Source organism: Mirounga angustirostris, unplaced genomic scaffold (assembly GCF_029215605.1).
Source record: "Mirounga angustirostris isolate CCGP_5_RB_7025 unplaced genomic scaffold, mMirAng1.0.hap1 SCAF_10, whole genome shotgun sequence".
In the NCBI taxonomy this organism is placed as follows: Eukaryota; Metazoa; Chordata; class Mammalia; order Carnivora; family Phocidae; genus Mirounga; species Mirounga angustirostris.
This window is the reverse complement of record NW_026991718.1, coordinates 133,888,672-133,906,248: the sequence shown is the minus strand read 5'-3', so window position 1 is coordinate 133,906,248 and position 17,577 is coordinate 133,888,672. Positions and strand designations below refer to the sequence as shown.

At 45.6% G+C, this 17,577-nt stretch overlaps 1 protein-coding gene and 1 pseudogene across 2 annotated transcripts in view; one reads left to right on the top strand and one right to left on the bottom strand.

Annotated features, from left to right (window-relative positions):
- The window catches only part of VAPB (VAMP associated protein B and C), a 58,868-nt gene extending 44,712 nt beyond the window's left edge, over window positions 1-14,156 (bottom strand). Inside the window, exon 1 of one of the 2 annotated variants that reach the window (XM_064573399.1) lies at window positions 13,820-14,156. In XM_064573399.1, the coding sequence (XP_064429469.1) occupies window positions 13,820-13,877 (58 nt within the window). In that variant the 5' untranslated portion in view covers window positions 13,878-14,156. The remainder of the gene's footprint in view (window positions 1-13,819) is intronic. The other variant, XM_045886005.3, reaches the window with a different exon arrangement.
- Window positions 4-81, top strand: LOC123852263 (U4 spliceosomal RNA; annotated as a pseudogene).
- Window positions 14,157-17,577: the final 3,421 nt, after the last annotated feature.

Below are 17,577 nucleotides of genomic sequence, written 5' to 3'. Positions count from 1 at the left end.
GGAAGCTTTGAGCAGTGGCGGTATCGTAGCCAATGAGGTTTATCCGAGGCGCGATTATTGCTAATTGAAAAATAATTCTAGGAAGACAGGTGTGAGGGAAAAAATCGGGTCTCTCTTTTCTGACATGGGTTCTGAAAGCATCCATTGCCTCTACAGCATTTACAGCATGTAGTATAAACCAGAAATAAGACATGTGTTTGCACGTGTCTGAGTGTGTGTGTGTGTGTGTGTGTGTGTGAGGGTTTCTTACTCTAAACAGCTTATAAATAGTCATTTAAAATGGAAAATGAAAGCTGACACTGTTTAAAAAGAGAAAAAGTGCGGCCCAATTTTGAAAGACTTTGATCCTGGCCTAGGAATTCTAAACAATAACCTGTAAGATCTAGGAAGCCAATGAATGCTTTAAAATAAAGAAATAGCACGATCAGATTTCAATTTCAGAAAAACAGCTCTGAAAACTGTACACAGAAGAGCTTTAAGGGTGGGGGAAGAAGGGAGAATCAGAAACAGAGTTGGGACATGGGGCAATAATCCTGAAGGGACAGGGTCTATCCTCAGGATATGGCAGTGGGGATAAAAGAAACACAGTGGTGCAGAGGGTGCTGAGGTGGAGAAGAAGGGGGCGGGGGATAAAAGATGAGTCTGGGACTTCCAGATAACCCAGCACGGTGCAAGGACCATCCCAAGATATGAAAGAAACACTCGATGGGAACAAGTGGATGAATCCTGAATGCAGTATGGAAAATGTTGAGTCTGAGGTGCTTTCATGATAACCAGACAGGCAGGGAGGGATGCCTAGTAGGCATAGCCCAGGGATCAAAAGACCTGCTTGGAGATACAGATTTGGAAATTTTCTGTGCAGGAGTGACAGCTGAAAGCACTGTTAATGAGAAAACATAAAGAGAATGGCACTTAAGTGGAGAAGACAGAAGAAAGAGCCTGGGAAATGTCAACACCCAGTAAAAGAAATGATAAAGAGGTAGGCAGTTCACCAGAAAAGTCAAAAGTAAGTGTCACAGACAGAAACCTGGTGAACTACAAATGGTTTCAGTGGAGTGGTAAGGCCTGAGAATTGAAAGGAAAGTGAAGACGTAAACCAGTAATTGAGATTCATTGTTTCCAGAAATTTAGTTGTGATAGAAGACTGGACATTCACTTAAGTGGGGGAAGGTCTGGGGGAATGCGATTTCTTTTCAGGAAGGGGAAACTGCAGCATGTTTGTAGGCACAGGGCAGGAGTTAAGTAGAAGAGAAATCTGAGACACCAGAATAGGCTGACTAATGGAGCAAGATACCATATGTGACGGGAAAGGAATGGGTAAAGAACACGGGGTGAGAAGCCAGTTCTGGCTCTGAAATAGGAGGTGAGGATGGGTGAGAAGAGAAGTCTGCAGGAGAGAGAAGTGCCCGCACAGGGTAGAAACTGGAAGGCACTGTGGAAGGCACTGTGCCCACACGGATCAGCTACTCCCACTGGCTTTACTGGTGGGTCTCACCATTCCTCACCATACAAAGTCCCCTCCTCTCTCTTCCGTTTCTCTCCATCCTCAGCCTTCTTATGCCCAGACACCATGATGCCCTGAGACCCTGCCATGTGCCACGCACAACACAAGGCTCTGGTATCTGGGGAGGAAAGACACGTCCAAAAAGTGCAAAGATCTTCTTGATTAATGAGGAAGGGAGTCAAGAAACCAAACACACCTTACTAAGTGTGGGGGTATGGACCCAGACACATGTGAGTGGAGAGTGACAGGAGAGTGACCCCAAGAACGGAAGCTGTGTTGAGCCTTGAAGGGAAGTGGGAGGGGCAGCAGACGTGACGAGGAACATACTCATTCTGCAAAGCCCTAGACCAGGAAGGAGAAAAGGCTGGAACACAGATGAAGGAAAGACAGGGGATCAAGGGAAACAGGCCCAAATGATTTTCCAGGGGCGCCTGGGTGGCTCAGCCATTGAGCGTCTGCCTTCGGCTCGGGTCGTGGTCCCAGGGTCCTGGGATCCAGCCAGCATCAGGCTCCCTGCTCAGTGGGGAGCCTGCTTTTCCCTCTCCACACCCCCTGCTTGTGTTCCATCTCTCTATCAAATAAATAAATAAAATCTTTAAAAAAAAATGATTTTCCAGGTCTTGTTAAAAAATTTAAACTTCAGGGATGCCTGGCTTGCTCAGTCAGTGGAGCACGCAACTCTTGATCTCAAGATTGTAGGTCCGAGCCCCACATTGGGTGTAGAGATTACCTAAAAATAAAACCTTACAAAAAAAAATTTAGGGAGGCCTGGGTGGCTCAGTCGGTTGAGTGTCTGGTTGGTTTCAGCTCAGGTCATGATCTCAGGGTCGTGGGATCAAGCCCCACATCGTGCTCTGTGCTCGACGCAGGGTCTGCTTCTCTCCCTCTCCTTCTGCTCCTCCCCCCAACTCGTTCTCTCCCTCTCTCTAAAATAAATAAATAAATCTTCTAAAAAATTTAAAATTATGCTTTTGACAATGGAGAGACATTTAATGATTTTAAGCAAGCAAGAGATGAGCTCAGATCTGCATAGTTGGAAGTGTCATTGGTATAGAGAGAAGGGAGAAGACTCAGACAGGAAGGCCAATCAAGAGGCTATTACAGTCATCCAGGGGGAAATGAGGCAGCCACAGAGGGGACAAGGAAGAAGGGGCAGATTTAAGTCATGGGCTCTCTGAGTCACTGAACTGGTCAACTGTGTGGATATGGGCACCACTCACACATAGAGATGGCTGCAGGAAGAGGAGATGTGAAGAGAAAAAGCAAAGGGAGTGAGGAGGGCAGTTTGGAGCCTGCTGCATTTGAGGTCCCTGCAGCCCTGTGTATGGGCTTGGGGCAAGCCTGGGGTCATCCATGAGTGCCAGTAGAAGAGTCCCCCAGCAGGGAAAAGTGAAGACAGAGGGAGGGAGGGAGGGAGGGAGGGAAGGTACCTGAGAAAGAAAAGCGAGAAGAGGCAGAGAAGGAAACCCTGTAGCCCTCCGCACTACCAACAGGACTCCAGGAGGAGTGGGAGAAAGGGGCCCGCGGGGCGGAAGAAGCCACCAAGGCTGAGGGAGGGGAAGGAAGAGCGTCAGAGGCAGGACAGCACCAGTAAGGGCCACAGGGAGCACACGGAAGACGGGGACACTGCGCACGTGGGAGCGCGCAGCGATAAGGGTAAGGAGGGTCCTGGGCACCAGCAGCAGGAGCGAGGGGCCGTAAGAAGAGGTATTAAGACTGCTATCTGCAGAAGCCTGTCGGGACCAAAGGGGACGTGAGGGGAGCCGTGAGAGAGGGCAAGCATGACTGAGAAAGCAGTCAAAGGCGGAAGAGAGCACACTCGGAGGCTTACTGGTGACCACTGACTGGCCCAGCACTACACTCAGGGCCTCCGTGCGAGCGGGATATGTAGAGAAAAAAGGAAATGATCTTGCTTTGAAGGAGAAAGGCAACAAAGGCATTCATTTAAAAAAGTAGCGATAAAATAAAAAGACCCAAATGAACGTTGGAAGTCTTCTTGGAACTTCTTCAGATGACCTCCCATGTTTCTTCCACCTCTGCTGTTCCGAGTGAGATTAGAGGTCAGCTACACACCCACAGTAACTGTGATCCTTCTGTCCCCAAATCACAGGAGGAAGTTTTGAATGAGTACACCTGCAGATTCTCTAAGGAGTGATTCATGGCTTTCCTTCATCCAATTAGTAAAGCAGTGTCTGACTTTAAAAAGGTCAAAAAGCACGGATTTAGATTTTCAGAGCAGTCCATCAGGATACATTTATATGCCAACAAATCAATTCAACCAGCAGAATGAGAATTCAAATAAGGCTCCACAAGGACAAACCTCTGATTTTTCCAGCAAACCTCTCTTTTCATTCTTATGTATGCTTCTATTTCAAACGGTCATACCAAACACTAAAAAAATGACCATGTACAGGGTTGTATCCCTTCTTTGGAGTTAGCAGAAGAAAAGGATAAGAAAAGAATACATTCATTACTAAGTGAAAGAAATCAGTCTGAAAAGGCTACAGCCTGCATGATTCCAACTCTATGGCGTTCTGAAGAAGAAAAAACTATGGAGACAGTAAAAAGATCAGTAGTTGCCAGGGGTTGTTGAGGAGAGAGGGGTGACTGGGTGGAAAACAGGATTTTTAGGGCAGTGAAAATATTCTGTATGATATTATGATGGTGAATATTTGTCACTGTACATGTGTCCAAACCCACAGAATGGACAACACTGAGAGCGAACCCTAATGTACAGAGTGGACTGTAGGTGATAATGCTGGGTCAGTGTAGGGTCATCAGTTGTAACACATGTGCCACTCCGGTGGGGGACGCTGACAACTGGGGAGGCTATGCACATGGTAACAAAGGGTATATACAAAATCTCTGTACCTTTCTGTTAATTTTACTGTGAATCTAAAACTGCTCCCAAAAAGGGGGGAGGGTGGTCCTTAAAAAGTACCTACTGGGTTTTTTTTCACTACTGGGAAAAACTAAAGAAACAGAACCTAAAGGAGTTTGCATTCTAGAAGAAAAAATAAAGCAGTTAGAAAATGAAGCACTGAGAGTAAGGCATAAACAAAATATGCAAATGATATACAATCTGTACAATTTGAGGAGATGTAGAAAAAACTAGATGAGAATATCTCCAAGAATACTCAGGAAAGGTCAATAGAAGAGTGAGCTTTTAAAGAGGAAAAGAGCGTTTGTTAATTAAATATTCAGGCGCCTGCTAGTACAAAGCACACTGGTAGGAACTATGGGAAATACAAGCCCCATTTCTGCCCTCAAGGAGCTTTTCATCTTTCTTCTTCAGCTAAAGTAAACTTTCATCTCACGTTCTCAAGGCTCAAGCTGGAAGGAACACCAAGAGATGTTCAGTTCAGGGGTGCCTGGGTGGCTCAGTCATTAAGCATCTGCCTTCGGCTCAGGTCATGATCCCAGGGTCCTGGGATCGAGCCCCACACTGCTTCTCCCTCTCTCACTGTGCCTCTCTCTGTCAAATAAATAAATAACTAATTAAAAAAAAAAGAGATGTTCAGTTCAAGCGCCCTCCCCCAACAGAAGAGGAAATCAAAGCCAGTGATCCTCGCTGAGTGTCCCCAAGTGACAGCAAGGGCAGGCACAAAGTTTCCCTTTGTAATACAGGGCACACAGGCTTTGCAGGCTGAAAGACGTTGGTGCAAATTATACCTTTCACCAAGTCCTGGGCCTATGTTCTCTCACTTCTAAACCGGGAATGGTGGGGCAGTCAGTTAAGTGTCTGACTCTTGGTTTGGGCTCAGGTTATGACCTCAGAGTTGTGGGATCGAGCCCTTCTGGTTCTGTGCTAATGTGGAGTCTGTTTGAGATTCTCTTTCTCTCCCTCACCCTCTACCCCACACCCTTCCCCCCCCTTAGATGAATAAATCTTTAAAAAATAAAAAATAAACCGGAGATGGTGATAACAGGACTTCTGAGATAGGTACCATTCCTTTCCTTCCCTTCCCTCTACTGTACTATACATGCTGAATGGTGAAACTAAAGGCTAAACTCGTCCCCAGTCAAGTGACATCATCTGGGGTCTCAGGCACTGAGAAAATAAAGGACTTCCAGTAGGTAGAAGGGCAGATACAGTGACAACATTAGCACATAATTGTCAACACTAATAAATTAATGACACAGTCAGAAGCGATCAAGTTAGAACAGAAGTTCTTAAGGGAAAAAAAGAAGTGGCAGAAAGATTTGCTGAAAGTCAGTAAACTCAGTCACTCGAAGGTTCCAGAACAACTCTATACTTCGTGGCAGAAGTACCGTGGAGGCCACGGAGGCCATTACTGGATTACGATTACAGTTAAGCACCATTCCTTCTTCTCTCATTTCTCTTTCACTTCTTCTCGATTCCCACTGTCCTATTTCCAGTCCTTCTTTCAACTTCCTAACAACAGAATACATAAGAAAATCTAGGGCTTTCCTAGGCAGCCATGCTCCCACTCATGGTTCAAGGGAAGAAAGAGTGCCAACATGGTGATAAAGGACACAGGCTTTGCAGTCAGACGGACCTTGGCTCCAATCCCAGCTCCGCCTCTAATGCAGGTTCATGAACCTGAAGATAACCGTATCTACTTCCTAAGCCTGTTGTTAGAATTAAGTAAATGAGCAGGTTTAGAAAACTTGCCTAGCACACAGTATAAGCCCACTGAGTCATGAATCTCATATGCCTCCTTCCCATGAGATCGAAATCCCAAAGAACAACACAGCTTTTTCTAGGCTCCCAACTGGGGACAACACATAAGTGTCTTGTCTCCATAGTCTTCTCTCCCCCTCTACCACCTAGAAGCTCAGTACTTTAAGAGCCAGGACTCCTCCCCAGTCCCCAACAAAATGCCTGGCCCATAGGAAGCTTTCACTATGTGGTGATAGAACCAACCCCAAATCAGTCATGTTTATTCCACCAGACAAGAAGGGGTTGTCTGTCCATGAAGAAAACCTCAAAGGATGAGTTGCAGAAAAGAAAGAAACCCCAAATATTCACAATTGGATGATCATCTGTTATGCACACAATCATATCCATGCATGTCTCTAAACCCTCTCCAGTCGGATTCCTATGCTTGTAGGTCATCACTTGGGAAAACGAGGACTTCCAAAGTACACCTCATACAGAATAAAAGAGCACTTTTTGTTATACACCTTGAATTAGTCTCTTTCAGCATTTGAGAAATCTCTAGTTATATATTAACTTACCCTGTTTGCTTCCTGCTGAAGGGAGGGACCTATCAGGAACACTCAGGACTAAAGGCTTGGCAGCCCTACCTGTAAAGTTTAAAGTTTAAGGTGGCATCTATAAACGTCATTTATGTTAGATACTCCTGTCTTCATAAACACCCTTCAAACTTCTCTAATTCCCCCTTCACAAACCTGCAAACCTGTGACATCCCTATCACACGCACATGTCACGCCACCGTCCAAAGACTCAATAACAGAACTGCAAATTACTTGAAAGCTAATGTTTTCTATGTACATAATCATGAAACACCACCAAAATCTGATATAAAAACTGAATATTCACAAGGTAAACCAAAGAATGCTTCCAAAGCATTTGTCATCAATATGAACTTTTTTAAAGAGTATGGTACAAAATCCCTCATAAAAAAATTCCACAAAGAGGGGCATCTGGGTGGCTCAGTTGGTTAAGCGTCTGCCTTCAGTTCAGGTCATGATCTCGGGGTCCTGGGATCAAGCCCTGCATCAGGCTCTCTGCTCAGTGGGGAGTCTGCTTCTCCCTCTCCCTCTGCCCCTCCCCACAGCTCATGCATGCACGCACTCTCTCTCTCTCAAATAAATAAATAAAATCTTTTTAAAAAATTCCACAAAGAATAATTCTTAATTAATTCATGTTCTTAAGCAATTATCCTGACAGCTACTAATACTTCCTTAATGGTTATGAATTCTCTGCATTCCTCCCCCAAGAATGAACCCCTTTATGAGTTCATTCTAAAGAGATGACAGTGATACACTGGAAAGAAATGGGCTTTGGTGCTAGACACCAGGGTTAAATCCTTGCACCCCCATTTACCACTATAGCCTCATTCAGGGGCCAGCTGTCTAACCACTGAGTAACTGGCCTCACAGGATTATGCCGTAGGTTAAGCAAGACAAAACATAAAGCATCTACAACAGTCCCTACACTTTGTGGACTACGTTCTGGAAATGAAACATTTATCTTCTAAAAATGCTCGTTCTTCCCCGACCTTTTCTTTCCAAACGAACATCAGCATACCACCACAGCTGCTGTTCTTAGCTCCAGACCCAACCCAGAGGGGAAGCAGGGGGAGTCTACCACTTGGCCCCTTACAAATATGCCCTCTGCTCCTAGCTCCCTAGGTTCAGCTTTCTATTCCACTCCATTCTCTTTGCACCCTCCAGCCTGCAGAGACAATCCAAGCAACTGAGCTGTAAAGGTTCCCAGCCCCATCACAAGCAATTCAAATCCAGGTAAATGGTCCAGGAGTCCACTCCACTGCCTTAAAGAACAATCCAAAAGACTCAAACAACAGTCTCTCATTCTCTCCCCCAAAATATTTATTTCCCTAACCACCCTTCCCAGATAGGCTAATGTAGGAGCCTACCGAATTGCCCACGTGTACTAATTCGAACACATTATGAGTTATCAGTAGGAATGTGTACCCACCAGCCATACTTGAGGTGCCCACGTGGCCATGTACACATACACACAAGCCAAAAGTCTGACTACTGAAGACATTACCTGACACTGATGAAAAAAATACTAACCTACCAGTCAAAACCTGATGATAACCCTCTGAAATGATAAAGGAAAACTCTAAGAAGGTGTTTCTATAGCTTTACAGTTTTGTGCAGTTAATGCTAAAATGTTATTAAAAGAAAGCACTTAAAGATTGTTTCCCATGGAACTATCCCCATTTTCTCAATGATTTTTTTTTTTTTTTTTATGTAAGGAAGGAAACACTAAAGCACATTAAGGCATTGTGTCTAGATATCAATGGCTTCTGTTAACACATTTAGCATTCTGAAAAAGAGATATTCTAGAGATACTTTTTTGCCACATTGATTCTTTTTTAAATAATCTTAAAATGTCAAGTTCAGTAACTTTGTTTCCATAAACAAAGCTCTTTAAACAACTCTTGTTTTTATAAAGCCAGCAGCCCAGGTCCATCAGGTAAAAACTTCAAAGAAGGCACATATCCACTGAGCAAGGGCCAAAGCAATCCTAGATGTGCTATGCTGATGACAGCCTGAAAGGGGCCGAAAATGACAGAAAACGAGGAAGCAAGCCTGGAAACCATAATGTAACTTTGTTTTTAACACAATCCCCGCTGCAAAATAACTGTGCAGAAGGCTTTTATTTTATTTTATTAAAGACACTCTATGGCAACCTTGTCTTGACTAATGGAACCCAGCACTCTTTGTGTTGGTCTTTCTTGTCATCTTGCTGAAAGCTGTGCTCATTTGTTCCAAATCATGGTCATCCTTCAGATGGCAAATTTTTCAAATACAAATGGGGGATGGATGAAGCAATCTTGGAGGTAATTCCTTATGTAAAAATTCAAGCTTCAGGTTTTAAAATTTGAGCCTAAGGGTAATACTTAAGTGATAACCAGAACAGTTTACTCCCTTGACTCCTCCCCTAATTTTCAACTACCAAATGGTTGGTACTGCAAGTCAAAGTTCTCAGTATTTTGTCCTCAGAACTGGAAAAAAGAATGCTATATAATTTTAATAAATAAAGGACAGTGTTAATAGTATTTAAGAGTTCACCTCTTTGATGAGCATCCATTCAGAGTAATTATTTTAATAAAGCCATACACAGATGCAAAGCTACCAAGCAATCATGAAGAGAACTATGGTACATGTCACAACCATACTCATCAAGGAGCTGTCACCACTTTCAGATATAAGCACATGGCCAAGTGGATCCATTTCTCCCCCTAAGGAGTTAACCATGAAGAAGAGAAGTAAGTAAGTGAATAAAAGAAAGTTAACTTCTGATTCACATTTTTCTCCCAGGAACATAAACTCAGAAGTAAATAGTACAATCTAAAAAGATTTAAGTTTGATTAAAGCTTAGTAAGTTTAATGCCACTTGCTTTTGATGAGCAAGCTGGTTAATAATTAAATAAATGAAGATAATCTATTCAGGATGGATTTAAACCACTACCATAAAGAATCTTAAGCACACTGCTGACATTTTGTTGTGCTGTAAAACACAGTCTGTTCTATGTGATCATGAAATGTTAAGGAAATCAGTGCTATACTAAAGCTAAAGAATTAATGCTGTACTTAGCATCTGAAAGATAATTACTGCATCTAACGGACTATATCTACAGGGTTTTATATTTTTTAGCTTCCTAAACAATATTAAATTACACATTAACTTCAGGGGGTGAACTAATGATTCTAAGCATGCTCTCCTCACACAAAAGACAGTGTCACTAACCTATCCTCCATCTACAGCACCCAGGTTCCTATTTTCTCCCCAAAGCGGTCATCAACCACACCAATCTATCGGTGTCATCCCTACTGACCAACAGCGAGATGTCCTGAAGGCCACTGGGTTCGTCTCAGAATAAAGAAAAGGTCCACAGTGGGTTTAAACCTCAACTAATCAGCTCATGAGGACAGTTAACAGCCCACTCTCACGTGACTGCTTCATGGGGGGGAGCGGGTGCTAGGATGTGAAGAACGATTAAGAGTCTTGAACAATGACCAAAAAAAACACAAGACCTATTATTTACCACAGATGGAATCTGATAGGAGTAGAGAGAGAGGAGAAAGAAAAGAACAGACACAAAGTGACTCACTCAGAAAGCTGTCTTTGAGCTGGGCAACAAGTGGGGCCTCAGGGTCAGGAAATGCAAGGGAAAGGAAGAGTTAGGCCTTGAAAGACCTCAGATCAACAGAAAGAGTAACAACAGAAAGCACACTTTTCACAGGTTTCCAAAGAACTTTAACTCTTTCAGAAACGTTACCCACCCCGCCCCCGGAAGAGCTCATACTATTTCACCAGGGAAAACGTCACAGTGTCATGCTTCTTTTCTGATTCTTAACACAATGCAGCCTGGCACTTTCTAGCAGTCCGAACAAAGTCACATAAGTCTGCGTTCCCTTTTCCTCAGTGGTATCTTTAACTTCAACATAATCACAAAAAATGCCCAAGATGAAAAAGAATCCAACATATATAATCCCATATCATCTTTTTTTTTTAAAGATTTTATTTATTTGACAGAGACACAGCAAGAGAGGGAACATAAGCAGGGGGAGTGGGAGAGGGAGAGAAGCAGGCTTCCTGCCAAGCAGTGAGCCGGACGCGGGGCTCGATCCCAGGACTCCGGGATCATGACCTGAGCCGAAGGCAGACGCTTAACGACTGAGCCACCCAGGCGCCCCTAATCCCATATCATCTTAAACTGCATTTAAAAGACGCTTCTTTTTTTCCTTTAAAAGATAATTAACTTTTTTCCTTTGGATGCTAAGTTGTGTCGTTTTAGGCATGTTAATTATTGCCTTCTTATTAAGTTAGCTTGCAGGTTTGATTCATCTAAGTGAACCACCTGAAGTCAGAGTCATCACCCTGAGTAACTTGGAAGAGATCAGTTAAATGTGGCAGTTCTCATCCTGAAATGAATGAACTCTATACAGCAAACCAGAGTACTGAGCCTCTATTCTAATTTGTCTTAGTGCTCAGCTTAAGACAAATAAACCAATCTCATAAACTAGTTTACACATGCCTACAGAGGCCTCTTCTGAAGTCATGAGCCAACAGCCTTCAACAATCTGACACCATGACTTCTCTTGGACCACTTCCCTAGTAAAAATATCCCGTGACTTTGGCCGTCATCACTTTGGCCAACCCAGGGCCAGAAAGATCACTGTTCTCTGCTTTACCTTTCAGGTAAAGAAGCTGAAATGATGAAACCAGTTGTCTAAATACAACCTCCAGTATCTGTATAAAATTGTGTGTTTACAAAGCTGCTGAACAGCCATAGTATCTACTCCTAAGCAACAACAAAACTTTCTACAGGAGGCAAGGGTTCCATCCCCATGGACTGAAGCATGACCTGACGTTGAGGAGTGAAGCTGCCAGCCCAAGGTCAAACATCTTTACATGAAAGAACTGGTACAAAAACTTTAATTTTCTCCAGTCAGGACCTCTTTCCATAACATAACATTAGAGGAGTGTATGTACTGGGAGGCAGGTGGGGGGATGGGAACCAATGGAGGAAGGACTAGCTAAGGAAAAGCAACACAATCTGAACTTGGGTATTGGCTGTGTCTGTGCACAGAAGGCCTTGATCTTACTCCTACCTGCTAGCTAGCCTCATCTCCTACCTCGCCTTGCAACCCCAACAAACGCTCTTTGCTGCTGTCATTCCGAACTCCTAGTGGCATCCCAAAGGGGCCCAATCACCTCAGTCTTTTTGCCTCTATACGTGAGATTTCCTCTGCCTGACAGGCTCCCCACCCATTTCTTCTTTTAGTCTGCTTCCACCTGACCTTTAAACTCAGCTCAAATGACACAGTTTTCAGGAGCTGACCTCCCTACTGCTCTTGGAGCACCGTGATTACCTTCTATCGCGGCACCGTCCTGGACGATTCTGTCATCTGCCCCCTTCCCTAGACTTAAGTTCTGGGGTGGGGTGTTGAAGGAGAATGTAATTCGTCTTCCCTGGTATCTGACATGTGGAGCAGACACTCAGTAGATGTTTGTGAACTAAATGAACGAACGTGCCAGTACTCAGGAGTCGCTCAACCATGCTTCTGGGGTAGAGAACTTCGGACAATTCGAGCGCAAACCATCACCCTCCACCTTCACTTTCGCTACTTGGATTCCTTTCCCAGGCTGGCTGCTCCAGGAGAAGGCCACGAGAACATCACCCAAGCCAAAGTACTGTCAGAGAACTACAGTCCAGGTTAGGTTTGTGGGGTTTCTTGTTTTTGTTTTACTTTCACTTTAACGGGAAAACCTTTGGTTCTTTATAGCATGTGGAGGCATTTCAGATTGTTATCTTGGGAGGCAAAGTGGCAGCCACAGTTCTGGAGTATTCCTCAGGGCTCAGACAGCGTAACTGTTAAAAGAGTGTGAGCCCTGAAGTCTGAGTTCAAATGTGCCACGGGCCAACTGCCTAACTCTGGGTAAGTCACCCTATACTACCTCCTGCCAGTCCATACAAACTAGGGTGTCTCTGGCCAGCATTCATTCCACAGACGCCTACTGAGCGCCTACGGAGGGCCAAGTGCTGGCGGTCCCTGGTGACCTGGCCATCAGACATACCGTAAACTCCCATCACATCACCTGCTGTATCTCCTTCACTGAACTTACCACCACCTGAAATATTCTCGTTTGCTGATTTGCTCGCCCCCGACCCCCACCCTCCCCACGAGAAGGTAAGCTCCATGATGCCAGGGGACGGGTCTCTTGTTCATTCTTTGTCTCTCCGGTGCCAAGCACATACCTAGTACACGGCTACTCAACACGTCTTAAAAGAAGGACTGGGAACGCCTCCGTGGTCCCCACTGCCCCATGAAGGCAGGGGAGGGGGAAAACACCGTAAAAAGTCGAAAGCTGCACTTCACATGGGCCCTGGCTTGCCACCAGCACACGGGGCGCACTGGGCTCCCCCTGGCTCCAGGTCCAGGCTGCTCTGGGCGGGAAAGGACCTCGGCCCCGGCGGCCCCCCGCACGCCCCCAGCCTCACAGAAGGGGGCCACGGGCACCAGGAGGCCAGCAGAAGACAAGCAGAGCCCTGTCCCATCACAGCTGCGGGGGCGCTTCCACTCGTTCATCCCCCAGACGCTGATCGGGCGCCTGGAGTGTGCCGGGCACCGGCAGACAAACGGCCAGGTCCTGTCCTCACGGAGCTTCCCTTCTCGCGCAGAAACGCAGTAGACAAGTGCGTAAAACGGGCCCCCGAGGTAGTGCGAGTGCCCTGCCGGCGCGGAACCGAGGTGCCACTGGGGGCGACCGCCGGTGCCCGCCGCGGGCCGCCCGGAGGGGCAGCCCCGGGGAAGCGCAGCCCCGCGGAGGGCGGCGCGCGCTCGGCCCGAGGACCCCCCCCCCCCCGAGGCTGGACGGTGGCCGCGCCCAGCGCCTCGAGGGCCGGGCGCGCGCGGGGAGGCGCGGGGCGAGGCGCGGGCCCGGGACGCCCGGCGGCCCGACGGGCTCCGGGCGCGGGGCGCGCGCGCCGTCGGGCGGGGCGGGGACCGCGGGCCGGGCGGGCACCCACGTCACGGCCGCGCCGCCGGTGCCTGCGAGCGCGGGAGGGGGCGCGGGGCGGCAGGGCCGGGCCCGCGGCCGAACATGGCGGGCGTCCGGCTTACCTCGGAATTTGAGCTCGTGCTGCGGCTCGAGGCTCAGGACCTGCTCCACCTTCGCCATGTTCCTCAGCGGCGGGGCACCTCTGCCGGGGAGACCCCCTGAGAGGTCACCTGAGGCGGGAGGCGTTAATGCTGCGCCCCCTTTAAATTCGGAAAGGGGGGGCCGGCCGGGACGCGGGCGGGGGTCGTCTACGGGGTGCGCGCGGGGGGGGGCGCGGCCTACGCGGTGCAGGCGCAGGGGCGGAGGGCGAGGGCGAGGCCGCGGTGCCCGACGAGCGCACGGCACGCACGCACGCAGCGACGCACGCACGCACGCACGCAGCGGGCTGGCCGGCTGGGCCCTGCGCGCGCTCGGGCGGCGGGAAGCTGCGCGCGCGGAGCCCCTCCCGGCGCTGTGCGCAGGCGCGGCGCGGCCGCGGGGCGGGGCTACCGAGTAGCAGGGGGCGGGGCGTCATGCAGGTCTGGAGGCGGGGCCGTCGGGGATGCTCAGAAGTGAGGACAGTCATCTCAAAGGTTATTTACTCAGGGCCCATGGGGACCAACCATTGTGTAAAAGAAGAAGCTTCCACTTTACCCTTGCTTATGTAGTGCCAGGCACTGGTAGAGACTGAATAATAATGAAAGTACTATTTATTCTTATCATAAGCATGTTTATAAGTGAGTGGTATGTGCTAGGCACTGTGACGTATGGTAAGCAATAAATATATAGCAAGCTACCAATTATTTTTTGCTGCTTTTGTGCCACTCTGCTGAACGCTTTCAATAACAGCACCATCGAATGAATGAAAGCTACTCTCTATTAAATGTTTACTATGTAACAAGCATTGTACTGCATCCTTTACTAATATATGCAACAAACATTTACAAATAAAATGATCAGAGAAATTGACCTGGTTCCTACCCTCTAACTAGAACCAGCTGGAGAGCCAGCCTCTGAAAAAATAACCACACAAATGAATTATGTCATTAAAAATTGCTGGGAACCTAAATCTGCTTGGCCTCCGAAGTGAACATTACATCATTATTGCTATTTAAATATTATGTCATTATGTAATGTTTACTACATAAAATATGTATTCTTAAGGGGCGTCTGGGTGGCTCAGCCAGTTAAGTGACTGACTCTTGATTTCAGCTCAGGTGGTGATTTCAGGATCATGAGATCCAGCCCCGCTCAGGCAGAGTCTGTTTAAGACTCTCCCAGCCCCTCCCTACACTTTGCGTGTTCGTGCGCTCTCTCTCTCCCTTTCTCTCTCTCATTCTCTCAAATAAATAAATAAATCTTTAAAAAAATATGCATGTTCTTAATCATCTCCTATACATATATATATATGTAGAGAAAACAAACAGCGAATAGTTAATGTTGACTCTACTGTAGTGGGCATCTGGGTATTTTTTATACTATTCTTTCTACTTTTCTGTATACTTGAAATTTTTCGTAATAAGTTTTTTTAAAGATAATCTTTGTCTTTTAACTAGAGCATTTGGTCCATTTACACTTATTATATTTACTAATACATCTGGATTTATTTCTACCACCTTATTTTGTGCTTTCTATTTACTGTGCCTATGGTTTTTTTTTTTTTCTTTTTCCTCTCTTTTCTTCCTTAGGGCTGATTTTCTTTTTTTTTCATTCTCTTTTCTTCCTCTTATACATTATCTCTGTTGTTTTCATGATTACCCTAGAAGTTGTAACATGGGTACTTATGAAAGTCCAATTTTTAAAATGTCTTTACCATGCTTCATTAAAATACAAGGACTTTGGGACACTTTAACTCTAACCACCCATCCCCCAAATTATATGCCTTAATTGTGGTGTATTTCAGGTTTAATCTTTTCCTTTTCATCCCATAAGTCATTACTAAATTGTTTTATACGGTTGATGTTAGTTTAGACTCAACCACAGTTACCATTTTCTTTGCGCATCTTCTTGTATCTCAGAACTTAACAACCAGGATCACGTTCCTTATGCCTGAAGTACATTCTTTAAATTCTATTTCATTGAGGGTTTATTGGGCCAAACTCTGTTTTTGTTAATCTGAAAATGACTTTATTTTGCCCTTGTTCTTGAAAGATATTTTGGTTGGTTTACTAAGGTTTCCAGCTACCATTGTTACTGTTGAGATTTCAGATGATAATATCCTTATCATCCCTTCAAAGATGGTCTGTTTTTCCACCTATTCTGGTGTTCTGCAGTTTTACCATGATGTGTTTTTTTATTTATTGTCTTAGACTATTCGGGCTGCCATAACAAAATGCCATGGAATGGATAGCTTAAATAACAGCAGTTATTTCTCACGGTTCTGGAGGCCAGGATGTCCAAGACCAAAGCGCTGGCAGACTCCATGTCTGGTGAGACCCTACTTCCTGGTTCACAGCCTGACAGTCTCCTGTGCTCTGGGCTTCTCTCTAAGGACACTAGTCCTGTTGATGAGGGCTTCACCCTCATGACCGAAGCTCCTCCTACACGCCCCACCTCCCAACACCATCCCATGGGGGATGAGGTTTCCATATAGGAATTGGGGCAGGGGGTTGGATACAAACCTTCAGTCTATAGTCTATAGCACTTACATTGCTTGAATTCTCAGGGTTTTCTGTATTTGTTGTTTGGTATCTTTCATCCTTCTGGAAAATTCTCAGACAACATGAAACATTGGTTTTTATTGTTGTAATATACACATAACACATAATTTACTGGGTTACCTATGTTAAGTGTGCTATTCAGTGATAGTGAATACATTCACACTGTTGGGCAACCATCACCGCCATCCATCTGCAGAACTCTTCCTCTCGCAAAACTGGAACTCCACACCCAGTAAACAATAACTCCCCATTCCACCTTCCCCTGACCCCTAGTAACCAGGGGTTACTCTACTTTCTGTCTTTGTGAATTTGACTACTCTAGAAACCTCACAGAAGTGGAATCATACCGTATTTGTCCTTTTGTATCGGGCGAATTTCACTTAGCATAACGTCCTCCAGGTTCATCCATATTGGAGCATGTGTGACAACATCTCTTTTAAATATTGCCTCAGCCCCATTCTCTCACTCTTTCTTCTGGAAGTCTGACTAGTAGTTTATTCAACCAGTGTTATTCAAACTGTAGGTTGTTTCCCAAGAGTGACTTATAAAATCAATTTAGTAGGTTGTTACCAGCACTGAGAAAGAAAATAAATAGCAAATATCAGAGTGTGTTGTATTATTTCATGAAACTTTTGTTTCAGTTGTATTTATTAACATACTTACACATATATCTATGTAGTGAGTCACAAATAAAACGCATTTATTACTGTGGACTGTGGTAAAGAGAGAGAGAAAGAGAAGTCTGTAAAACATATCATTCTCCATATCTCTTTACTTCTCTGTAAATCTCTCATTTTTATGTCCCACATCACGGATATTTCTTCAGACCTCCCCTCCAGTCACTAATTTTCCTTTAGGCTGCTGATAAACCTGTTCCAGGAATTTTTCATTTCAGGATTTTTTTTGAGTCTATAAGTCCTGTTTCGTTTTTTTTTACATATCTTAGTGGTCACACTGGCAGGTTTCTAACGTTGGTTTTAGCCTCCACCCCTCCCCAGGAAATGGTGCCCTTTGAGGTGTGAGGGCTGGTCTCCACTGTTGTCACCTGGGGCACCCAGCAGTGGCAAGTGGCCAGGTCTGCTTGATGAGGGAAGTCCATGTTCTCGGGCCCAGGTAGGACTTCACATCTGCCACCACGGCCACTTCATAAATGAACCCAGTGAGCAAACAGTGGCACCACT